The sequence below is a fragment of the Asparagus officinalis genome, chromosome 8, assembly GCF_001876935.1.
Source record: "Asparagus officinalis chromosome 8, Aspof.V1, whole genome shotgun sequence".
Lineage (NCBI taxonomy): Eukaryota > Viridiplantae > Streptophyta > Magnoliopsida > Asparagales > Asparagaceae > Asparagus > Asparagus officinalis.
Genome location: NC_033801.1, coordinates 6,389,966 through 6,402,708, shown reverse-complemented (window position 1 = coordinate 6,402,708; position 12,743 = coordinate 6,389,966). Strand labels below are relative to the sequence as shown.

Here is a 12,743-nt window from a genome sequence, read left to right as displayed (position 1 = left end):
GCACTATGCATGTAAGCAACTGTTCTAACCTTTTCTATCATGGGTTTAATTTCAGTAAATGCACTTTGAACAATTAAATTTAAAATATGACAGATGCACCTAATATGAAAAAGATCACCATGACATGGCAATGATAAAGATGATCTGATAAAATCAACAGCTACATTGTTATTACTTGCATTATCTAGTGAAAGAGAAAATATTCTTTGTGAAATTTCTAATTTCATAAGTTCTTCAATTATTAAATTTGCAACATTAGCACCAGTATGTGACTCTTCTATTGCAATAAAAGAAACAACTCTTTTAAACATTTGCCAATTTTCATCAATCCAGTGTGCTGTGATACATAAATATCCAGTTTGTGCTCTAGATGTCCAAATATCAGAAGTTAAAGAAAATTTACAGTTTAAATTTTTAAAATAAGAAATTATTTTTTCTTGTTCTTGCTGATAATATTTTAAAATATCACGTTGACAGGTTTGACGAGAAAATTTTTTAAATGCAGGATAAAAACCATCTCTAAACATATCTTCAAATTCATCATCTTCTACTAATTTAAAAGGAAGGTTTTTAAGAATGATAAACCTGATTACGCATTTCCTGGCTCTGGCAGCGTCATAGTTCCAACTACCGAGACTACCAGAAGAGGAGGATTGAGAAATCATGGATTGTCGGATATCACCTTGAGGAGGCTGGCCTTTGTTGTGTTTATCTAAATGGCGTTTGAGGTGGTTGGTGCCGCTCTTATGATGAGCTTGAAAAATCTTGCCGCACAAAGCACACTTAGCCTTCTGGGTGAGGATCCTACCGTGTTCATCCTTGGTGACGTCGATCTTCTCGTAAAAATTCCACACATCGGATCTTGGCCGTTTAGGAGCTCTTGGTGCAGATTCGTCGCCACCGGATTCGGGATTAACTTCGGTAGGAGGACTGATAGTAGGAGGACTCATAGTAGGAGGACTCAATTCAGGATCGGGAGATATGTTTTGCTCTTCATGCCGCCGTTGGCGAGCCACGTCCGGGCCCGGCCCGGGCCCGGAACAGTGCCGAAAAAAGGCACTGTGGCTTCGAATGACCGGGCCGGGCCGGCCCGGGCCGGCCCGGCCTAATTCCGGCAACGGTCACCACTGGTGACCGTTGCCACCCGGGCCGGGCTCCGGTCCCGGGCTGCCCGGCCCGGGCGTTGACCCGGCGGCGCACTGTACCGGGCCGGGCCGGGCCCGGGCCGGGCGCCGCTGAGGCCACCCGGACCCGGGCCCGGAACCCGGCCTGGCCCGGTTTTCCGGGCCGAGGCCGGGCCGGGCCGGGCTCCGGGCCGGGCCCGGGCCAGCGGGTAAAATGGACAGCCCTAGTTAGAACACCAGAAAAATTCCCCAATGAACCAAAATATGGGACCAACAGGGGGACAGGTGAGGTGTTCTCCTCCTATTGCATAATGAGTTGGTTATCATTAATGATGGTCAGCCGGGCCGAGGCCGGGCCGGGCCGGGCTCCGGGCCGGGCCCGGGCCAGCGGGTAAAATGGACAGCCCTAGTTAGAACACCAGAAAAATTCCCCAATGAACCAAAATATGGGACCAACAGGGGGACAGGTGAGGTGTTCTCCTCCTATTGCATAATGAGTTGGTTATCATTAATGATGGTCAGCTCATTATGCAATAGAAGGGGGACATCTCATCTGTCCCTCATATTGGTCTCATATTTTGTGTCCCTGTAGCAAAGCTTAAAACACCATGAATATTTGGCTTAATATAATTATTAAAAAAACCCTTAACTTTGAACGTTTATTAAAAAAACGCCTTAGCTTTTAAAATATCGAAAACCCCCTTAAGTTTAGGTGTTTTCAGAAAACCCCATTTAACTTTAAGAATTTATCATAAAACCATAAATGGCATTATCCCTTATTATTCCAAATTTTCAGTGGACAATATAATCTCCAAAAGGGACTTCACGTCCACGTTATTAAAAAGTTAAAAAAAAATTAGCTTAACACATTAATTTGATTTCTTGCATGAAAACCATCCACGCTAAAAAAATCCCTACTTTGGGGTATTTTTGTTCACTGAAAATTTGTAATAATGAGGGACAATTAATACGATTTTATGATAAAACCTTTTGATGCCCCTAAACTTAAGGGGGGCGGGGGTTTCTTATATTTTGAAAGTGGAGGGGTTTTCTAATAATCATCCAGAGTTGGGGGATGTTTTCTGATGTTAAGCCTAAATATTTTACCATTCTAAAATCAATAGTATAACCAATGTTACCATGCCAATAACTTTGAAAGCACGAAAATTATATTTTATGCTAGCCTTCTAACAATTTCCGTACGACATGATACAGAAATGAACGGTCTACTTCATGATCAATCCCTTGTCCAAAAAAACATACAATTAACTGGTTCAGCTAGCCTCCCTCTGTTAAGAGGGCTCAAAATTATTCCACGCACGATGGACGAAGAAAGAATAGTTAGAACCAACAGTTTCGGCCCACCAGAGAACGCTCGGGACGGCCCGAAAAAACTCATTGATCCGGGTGAATCAGGCGAATTCAGGAAATGATTTGGCTCGACCTGGGGAATTTTGTGCAAGTATAATACCACCGCGGTAACTTCCATAAATCTCTGCTTCAGTAGAGCATAAATAGTTTGGATTTCAAGCTACCATTGCCCACGGGAATAGCTTCAGCAAAAAAAGTAATAAAACAGTACTAAGCCTAAGAAACCTCCCCTCTTATGTTTCCATCTGCCAGAGTTCAAGACTTGCCAAAGAATATCAAGGCATTTGAAAAACAAAAAAAAAAAACTACTATAAAACAAGAACCTACCGGGAGCCCCCAAAAGAGAGAGAGAGAGAGAGAGAGAGAGAGAGAGAGTATTTCCTACCACCTAAAGAAATGCATCTAGTTTTTTTGATTTAATAGGATGTGGCGGCTTAAAATCCTCCAACCGAAGTTTGGAGCTGGTAAGGATTTCTTTCACAAAGGACTCTCCTTTCTCTACTTTAATGAACTCCAGGACGCTGCCAAGGACCTCTGAAGCCAACCCGATCTCAAGTAATCGTCCAGGCTCTTCGCCGCCTTCATGAATTAACTTCCCTAAATCTCTTAAAGGAACAACATTCTCCAATATCACTTTGACAAAGATGCGGCTGAGGAACTCAGCTGCTCTTGGAGCATCGTTCATTGCGTCCTCCAAAGACGAGAGTACAGACTCAAACCTGTCAAAATAAACGAGATGTAAACTTCCGAATTTATTCTCGAAATCATTGGTTGCAAGGAAATTATGCTTTACCCTTGACTGAGCTGGTTTTGGCTGAGTAAGCTATCTCGAGATTTGCAGAGATTAACAAGAAGAGTAGCCAACAAATCTCTCTCCAGGTCTTTTCTCTCAAAGGAATCTGTGACCCAGAGTGACACCATTGAAGGATAGAAACTGGGAGCATTAAGCTCTTTTACGCACAAAGCCACCTCTTTCTCATCCTTGGCACTGAAAAATAGGATGACATTTGTAAGTATACAATCTCAAAGAAAAATACAAGCATAACATTTTTCACACAAATGAAGTCAAAAATATTTGTAACTCTCGCCTGTGTATGATTTTAATTGATATTCATAATTGAGGGATAAAAAAACCAATGTGGCAAATTCAAATTAGATATCTATACCTGGAAATTAAATGGGCAAATATGGCAGATTCGAGGGGCATATATGCAAAATACCTATCATCAAATTACCTTTTTTTTCAAAAATTTAAGCTGTGTGGGGCTGTGGGCTGATGGATGGATCTCGAGGGAACTCAACGCTCCCCTCATATGAGCTCTTCATTATGTGGAAGGGCCTCAAGGGTAAAATGATTTGCTCGCGTTGGAGAATAAATATGAATATAATATACCTTCAATTACACATGATAACATTAGAACCTAGGACCTAAAACTTTGGATAGCTTGTCAAATAACCACTATATCAAATCTAAGCTAATGGTTGGCTAGTAACTTCAGCAAGCTTACATTAACAGATATCAAAGTGTCGATGCCACATGAACTGAGAAAAAATTCCTAGCCAATAAAAGCAGAGAGCCAACAGCTTAATACAGAATAGCTACGCACTACCTAGGCAACTGAGTTGGCCACGCCAAAGACAACAGTTACCATTTAGCGTTATCTACAGAATCATAAATGACATAAATTAAAAATACCCAACATCAACCTATAATATCATATAATTGATAGCTCTATCCTGAAAGATGCACGATAAACTACTCAGTAATGAAATAATTTCATGCAATTGAAAATGATAGGATATTGTCTCTAAGAATGTGAACTTCAGCAAATCCGTTTGATCACATGATCCATGGAATATCATGTGGGGGTGGCTTACACCCACCACATACAGAACGACATAACTTACCTCCCGCCCCAACCAAGCAAACTTGAAAGGCTCAAAACTGTGGTGTTTCATTGTAAGCCGATTACAAACATTCTAATAGCTGTCAGGACAAGTAGATAGAGTTGTACATACCTATAGAATTCCCTTATTGCTGATATTGACTTTTCCTGTAGGACCTCTTCAGACAAAGGTTTTCCAACAGGTACAGCAGTTGGTGCAGATCTGTCAGAAGCACGATCTGTTATCCGTGACTCTCGGCTATCCGATAACTTATCCTGCACATAACTCAACATTGCATCTTCTCTTGGGCTATAAGGTACTCTTTCTGGTGTAGCATTGTAACCATTTGGACCTGATGGCGGAGCATCAACCACAGGAACATTTGATATTGATGGCTGTCCTCTAATAGACATCCCCTTCGCAAGACCACCTTGTGGACCGAGGGTAATTGAATTGTCAATATTTCTCTGAGTCAGTGGAATTGACAATGTTCTGTTTTCATGAGGATGGCGGTCCTCTAGGCGAACATCCTGCATACCATAACCACCACGACTTTGAGTAGGTAATCCACGGATACCACCAGCTTGGGGTAATACTGAGGATCCTCGAGGACTGTAATCAACAGGAGGCCCTCTTCTTGAAGCAGAACTCATGCCAGGGCCACGAGTCAACCGGCTTGTTTGAGATTGCCGTTCTTGCGCTGCATCTCTATGTACCTCTTCAATCTTCTTTGGACCTTCAACTTTCCTTCTCTGCTGCCACCTATTTTTCCTCAAATCAATCACATCCCTCAGCATGAACCTGACCCGAGAAGACAATTTTTGATTGGTTGATAACTTCGCCAATGTGTCGAAATATCCATCCATTTGTTTCTTAGCCCTAGCATGATCTATCTGCTCCCCTATTGTATTCATTAATTTGCACAAGGCTTCAAGATCTTCCTCATCAGGGTTCTCATACTGCCCGAGCAACTTCTGGATGCATTCATGCATTATTCTCTCTGTTAGCATTCTTTTCTTGTATAGTTCCCCTATCAATCGAATGTTTCCAAGCATTCGCCTCCGTGCCTTGATTCTTTTTTCTTCTCTCTCTTCATTAGAAAGCTTGACCTCACCTTCCTCCTCAACTTTATCTGCTTCAGCCTGCTCTCTTTCACCTCTTTCAAATTCCTCCTGACACTTGTTCAGAAGGAGTCTTTTGAAGGTAATTTTCTCATTATTCTCCATGAAATCAGGCAATACATCAGAAAGATGGAAGCAGAAGTTTGCATACATTCCACAAAAAGTTGGCTCCATCAAGGCCTTGTCAAATATTTGTGATATGACACCAGAAAGAGTAACAGTATTGTCAATGTTAACATCTTTAACTTGCTGAAAGAGTTTCTCAAAGTTCTGAGGTGTTAACTTATTTAGAATTCCTTTAAGTTGTCTCTGCTTTGCCTGTTCCTCATCGGATACTTTACCTACTTCATACTTCCTCTCAGCTTTGTGCATAACTTGCAAAGGTGTCTGTGGAGGAGGCATTAAACCTCTTGAATTGTTTTGACGCCACCTGTCTCCATCAGAATTATTGCGTCCTGCTCCACTCTGAGGTACCAGCGATTGCATAGGGAAAATTGGAACAAAATGACTTGGTGGCTGACCACGTGGATTCCTTAAAACCCCAGGAGCGACACCTTGAACAGGACGAAAATTCTGAGGGAGATCCATACGCAGAGGAAAAGAACCAGGCCCTTTGGTCCATCTGTCTTCATCCATCATGCCACTCCCTCGACGATCACTTCGAGAAACTCCCGGTGACCTATTGGTCATGCTTCCAGGACTAGGATAGGCATCACGATTGACAACATAAGAGCTACCCAGCTGAACACTCATCAAAGTATCAGCTATATCTGATTTGATCTCAAATCCACTAGGAAGATCAGTACAATGCTCTGAAAATGTTAAAAGGAAATCCCTAGTATACTTCTTTGTGCCGTTAGATTCACTTTCATCATCATCAAGATGCTTATTTACATCATTAACCTCTGGGGTTGAGACATCTGCCGCATCTTCCCAGTCGTCCACTTCAGCTATACTCTGCGCATGTTCCTCAGTTATAATTGCATCTTTATCAGGACTATCTGCATTTACTTTTCCCCCATCAACTCTTAGAGAAGTCTCTACACTTTGTGAAGTAATTGCAAGTTCATGCTTTTCCTTGGGACCTTTGTATGCGTTGTATAGATCAGAAGTTCCAGCAGCATCAGCCTTTGATAATATCTCTTTTCTTTTCTTCCTTTTTCCACTAACAGACTTTGCCTTAATGGACTCAAGAGGGAGCTTATCCTTGGGGCCAGATGTCAGAGAGGAAGCTCGACCATCTTTGGGCACCTCCGTAACATCATGACTGCCTGTTTTTTCATCATGACTACCAGTTTTTTCTAGTCCATTGTTAATTCTACGTGGAGATGAAAGCATGCCTTTCTCACTGCTAGAAGCCTTTGTAAGCTCTAAAGTTTCTGCAGGATCCTGTATTTCTACTGTATTCGAAGTCCTTCCAACATCTGCAGAGTCGGTTAGTTTTTCTGAATTATTTGTTCCAGTCTCTTCCTTTTTAACCAAAACAACTGTCTTTACATCCTCAGAAGATTCTCCGACGGTAGGAACTGGATGAACTTTCGCAGTACTACTATCCAGAACATAGACTTCAGATACTTCATCAGATCTTCCATTTTGTGACTCTCCTGGCCCCTTTTTATTCCATATGTCCTCCAGAGAAGCATTATCCCCTTGAAGTACGGTAGATTCCAAATCTTTAGATAGGTTTTCCTCTATCTCAGGACCACTTGCATTTGAAGGAACCTTTTCTTTGATTGGAATACTGCCACTACCAGAACAGCTTATGAGGACAACTTGCGATGCTTCCTCCCCATTGATAACTTCAGAACTTGAACTAGCAGGTATATCTTTGCTTTCGACTGGTTCACCAGTTTGGGCTTGAGTACTAACACTATGTTCTAGACCACAAAAAGGCAAGTTAGTTGCAGTGGTTGACACATTTTTCATCATATATTCACAGATATGTTTAATATCTTCAGTGAATTGCCTACCATTTACATCTTCGTGACTTCCATCCTTGGAAATATTTATTGAAGACAATGTCTTAGTAATTTCAGAGGCTGAATCATCTATCTGCATGAATTGAATAAGTGAATGAGTTAGAAGAAGAACTAACAGAAGCATAATACAGAACTGAATAAAAGAAATAAAAAGATCAAGATATACTTGCTGTGGCTGAGATGGCCTCAAATCCTTTTTACTAGGTTTTTCCAGGTGATCCTTCAAGGAATCTGATCCTATAATAGGTTCTCTTTGTTTACCATCAGTCGCTAATTCAGCAGATCCGGAATCCCCAGAAGAAATAACTGGAGCTGATAAAGTTCCATGTGAAGATTTTTCAGTCATTGCTGGTATTTCACTGTCTCTTTGCTGATGGATGACAGTCGCTTCCCCAGTTGGCTTTAACAACTTAGGTTGTTCAGCCTTGCTAACAGGCATGCTAATAGTCACTGAAGTTGCCCCCACTTTTTGACCAATTGGAACAGCAGTTGGCTTAACTGACCCTTGTACTGGAGCCGATGGGGCTGTAGCTTGAGAAGGTTCTGACTTTACTGGCACAGAATTGTGGAGTGACAGGTTCATGAATGAAATTCCTTGCCCGCTCTGTCCAGCTGGGTAGCTAAATCTTGAAGGTTGAGGACCAGTGGCCACCGATGTGCTAGTAGGGAAGAAGATTGGTGGAGGATTATATGAATTTGGTTGCATCTGAGGAAAGTAATGTGAGGAAGTGAATGATGTAATAGGCTGAGATTGCGGCATTGAACTATTAATTGGTCTTTGTCCTGATGAGACACCATCAGTATACAAATCTGTCCTCTTATCAAGCCTCACCTCCTCATGGGTCTCTGGATGAGTAATTTTTACAGTGGCTTTACGAGGACCTGCAAAATTTCTGGGCTGCTGTTGCTGAGCAAATTGTGGCGCAGCAATACCAATTCCAAGGTTCCCCTGTGGACCAAGTTGGTGACCAATATGAGGTCCAAAACCCAAGCCTTGTCCCTGGTGAATCATCGCCTGAGGCGGCAAAGGATGAGACTGAAGATTATGGACAAACATGTGTTGTGGTACTTGAGGGGCGTTTCCTATGGGCAAAGTCATAGGCATTTGTTGTGGGCCCGGGCCACCAAACTGCATGGAAATTGGGGGTTGCTGAAATGGCATTGCCATAGATATTCCAGGAATAGGTAGCGCAGCAGACTTTGGCGGTGGTGGAACTGGCGCAGATGAAATCTGCTGTTGCACCTCTCTCTTTGCCTGGGAAGGAGGGTGTGACTCCCCGCTAGGAGGCAGGTTAATGCCAGGCACATCCTTTCTTTCTATTTGTGGCTGCTGCTTATTAGGGCAAGGTGGTATAGGCTGTGTAGGCACAGCCCTGAATGAATCACGACGGGCCTACATTATAAAATAACAACAGCTTAGATATTTTATACAAGGAAAAAGATCTAGAAAATGAAATGTCATAGTTATGCATGCCACGTGATATCACAGATCAATCTGCATGTGAAGATTAAATAGCAAAAAAGTGAAGTCTTTATCTTAAAATTTGGGCAGGACATATGAAGCATTTCTCTACATTTAGCACATACATGGTCCATTCCATTCATTAGACCAATCTTGAAGTGAGGTTTGTACAACAAAAGTAAGTCGACTTTAACCACCTTGAATTAGCTCTAAAAACAACATCGTCGATTGCATCATCATGATGCCTGCTGATCCTAACTAGCAAAAATAAGTATTTTGTTGCCATAACTTTGGACTGTAGTTGAATTAAAGCTATGTCCACACGTCCATTGTATCATGCCAATTCTGAATCTTATATGTTCCAATTTTTCTCTCCCCTTTTCTTCTTTATAAAGTATCCCTTCTCTAGTCACATCAACAAATAAAATTTCATTAAAACATCATATATGCCGTGACACTTCATCCTAAACATGTCTAGTAATTTCATAACTAACTGGCGAAAAGGGATAGTATTTCACACCAATCCCTGACAAAAGATGTAGTGAAAGCGAACCAATTTGATACAACAACCAAGCCTTTATCCCAAATGTTTAGGGTCGGCTACATGAACCCTATTTTCTCATTCCGTCCTGTTGCGGGTCATTTCCTCCGTTATGTTAGTCTTAATCATATCCTTCTTAATTGCTTCTGACCAAGTAATTCTGGGTCGACCTCTACATCTTCTAGCCCCATTAACTCTAATATTATCACTTTTCCTAATCGGTGCACTAAGGGGTCTCCTCTGTACATGACCAAACCATCTTAACCTATTCTCTCTCATTTTATCTTCAATAGGCGCACCCTCTAATTTACTACAGATGCACTCATTTCTTATCCTATCTTTTAATGTATACACACAAGACACATCAACAACAAACCAATTTGATCCCATACTAATTTAACCAACTTCCCAGAAAATTTCATCAGAAAAATTAAAAGATAACACATCAACAACAAACCAGTATACCTGGTCTCGCTTCTGTTCGTCAAGATTTGGTGGTGCTGAACTGGTCCGAGCAGGAATCTACATAATCACAATAAATGTTGCACCAATCACAAACAAATAAGGGAAGTCAGAAAAACAAAGCAAATAAGTGTAAAAAAACGTAAATTTTCCCAAAAACTAGATAACAGGAATTAACCTGCAATCCATTCACAATGCCAGGACTTATAGTCCCAAATTGAAGAGCAAATGGTTTTGTCCCATCTCCTAATGAAACAACATGATAAAAGGATAACATTAAAAATCAACAATCCAAATAATCAGTGAGAAAGATCTGAACTAAAATATTCGAAAAGTTTTGTGAAACACATTAAATTGTGTTCTCAAAGGAAGTAAGCATGACCCTTGGTGCGAAGAATATGCTTCGCTACGTAAACAGCATAGCTTATGGACACACACCAATAGTCTTCCATTCAGCAACATGAAACAATTGCAGTTCTAAAAGTACCTTTGACAGGTGTGCTTGGTGGCGCAGAATCTGAAACCCCAACAGCAGGCCGTGAAGATGGAGCTTTTGGAAGGGCCCGAGATGTCCTCAGAGCAGATGTATCATCTGGTCTTGGAACACTTGGCATTGATGAAGCAGATGGACCTGCGAAAAACAAATAAGATCAAGCCTAGAGCATCTAAGAATAAATTTGAGATCTTTACATGTGCAACTGACCTAGAGTCATAATAACCTTGTAGACAAATTAACACAAAATGAAGAAAATTTAGAATACTATCACCATGTGAAGAATCTGAGAGCAACCAATCCATTTAAATATATTAGACAAATGTAATCTGAATATAATTAATCACCTGATCTCAGTAAAAGTTCTGAGGATGATTCAAAAAAATATAGAAGCTAAATAAGCAACTGTGATTCAAGATATTATATCAGAAATTATCGGGTAAAAAGGTGGATGTCTTTAAGCTCCACTTATCAGTACAAATACCAAGAATAGAAGAAAAAATTTATCCTCTTGTTAACAAATTATGGAAGGTGGTAATTCCTTGTATACATACAAATATTGTAAGTTATCTATAGAAAGTTCTATGAAAGGGAAATTCTTTTAATAGAAGAAGGATTTGAATCCTCTCCACTAGCAAAAAAGTAGTGGAGAGACCACTACATTAACCATCACCATTGACTTATGTAATAGATGGTTGTGATTCATTCCATATCTAACACTCACCACACCCCCCATGAATTACATTGTTTTCCTAATTTACACTCAAATTCAAATCACAACCGCTCATTAAATAAATCAACGTGTGATTTAATAATAGTGGTCCCTCCATTACTTTTTGGTAGTGGAGAAGATCTGAATCCATAAAAGAACACTATAATAAAGGAAACACTTACAAATGGCAAATATTATAGTTAACATCCCCTCAAACTCATTGTGGAGCAATGTCAGAGAAATTGGATAAGTACCAAACTGAAAAATAGTTGAGCCTTGACGGAAGAGTCACACCCAGCTAGACAAACAAAGAAAGCTTCAAACCATTGAGATCAACACTGAAGGATAGGAACCAAGTACATCGATAATAGAAACTAAACACTGGCAAGACAGAACAAAAATAAGAATCCAAGGACAGCAACAGAGAAAAACTCAGATGCAACAAGATTCATAGTGAAGGATATGTATTTGAGGACTTTATGGAGGAAATCTCAGTGATTGATATCGAATTCATGGAGAGAAGGAACTCATCCTGGAGAAAAGTGCAAGTCACGATCATGGATCAAATGAGCTGAGCAGGGAGAACCGACAATGAGATAGAGCCAGAAAGACTAGATAGAACAAAGAAGGACATTTCTAGAGGATCTTGACATCGAGAAGGAGCTCTACACGTGAGGCTAAAGAGTGAAACGGAACAACATAGGACATCAATGAGAAGGAACTCAACAGGAGAGGCCAAGAGGTCTCCACTTCGGGGAAAGAATTGCGCTCAAACAAGGTTCAATTGGCACAAGGCTGTGCACAACAGTTATCCGTTGCAGTGAGGACTTGGACAGTGATGTCATGGCAAGGACCAGCTTCAAGATAGATATCGCACTTCAATTGATCGTTGAGACTGGCATCAGTAAGGTAGCACAAAAACAACACGAACATTGTCGACGCGGTGAGAAGAAGCCAAGGAGGGGTCCGTCAATGAGGTGGTGTTACATATTCATCACATGGTAATACGATTTCGTGACATAAGGTCAAGATCGAGGTAGCGTTGACAGTATAGTTAGTGGCAGCAGTCACATCATCAAACCTGTGTTTAGCTTTTAATTCATCATAGGTGATGGTAATCTTGTTGTGCTAAACACTGTTTTTCAAGCAGGCGAAAGTGGCACGGGGAATGGGTGGACAGGAAGGAGTCATGAGGCGGTTGGGAAGGAGAATTGACCCAGCCCCCTCTGATGAAGTTGAGAGAAAGGGAGGAGATGAGAAGGTGAAGCTTCATCAACATTGCTAGTGGCTGGCCAATCTCATAGTTGACACTGAAAAAAGTAACCTTGCGATGGTAGCAGAGGGATATTAACAAGAAATGCAGCACCGATGACGAGATCACAGGGTTTGACCATCAAGTAAATAATGAGACCATCAATTAGGTATTGTAGACAGCGTAGCAATGGCCGTCAGCATGTAAACATGGCCCTAAATCATGCTCTTGAGGTTTCGGGCATCGACCATGATGGGAGCTGAGTTGAATGTGATGTTTTTTTTAAATACTTTTTCTTGTGTGGGTGGGTGGTTTTTTTTTTTTTTTGGTGTTATTGGT

The 12,743-nt window shown here is 41.0% G+C and overlaps 1 protein-coding gene across 2 annotated transcripts in view; it reads right to left on the bottom strand.

Annotated features, from left to right (window-relative positions):
• LOC109819576 (eukaryotic translation initiation factor 4G) overlaps positions 2,338-12,743 on the bottom strand; it is an 11,746-nt gene continuing 1,340 nt past the window's right edge. For both annotated transcript variants that reach the window (XM_020385335.1, XM_020385334.1), the window contains exons 4-11: positions 10,435-10,578; positions 10,126-10,193; positions 9,951-10,007; positions 7,649-8,875; positions 7,474-7,555; positions 4,515-7,380; positions 3,289-3,483; positions 2,338-3,214 (exon numbers count right to left, since the gene is read on the bottom strand). In XM_020385335.1, the coding sequence (XP_020240924.1) occupies positions 2,884-3,214; positions 3,289-3,483; positions 4,515-7,380; positions 7,474-7,555; positions 7,649-8,875; positions 9,951-10,007; positions 10,126-10,193; positions 10,435-10,578 (4,970 nt within the window). In that variant the 3' untranslated portion in view covers positions 2,338-2,883. The remainder of the gene's footprint in view (positions 3,215-3,288; positions 3,484-4,514; positions 7,381-7,473; positions 7,556-7,648; positions 8,876-9,950; positions 10,008-10,125; positions 10,194-10,434; positions 10,579-12,743) is intronic.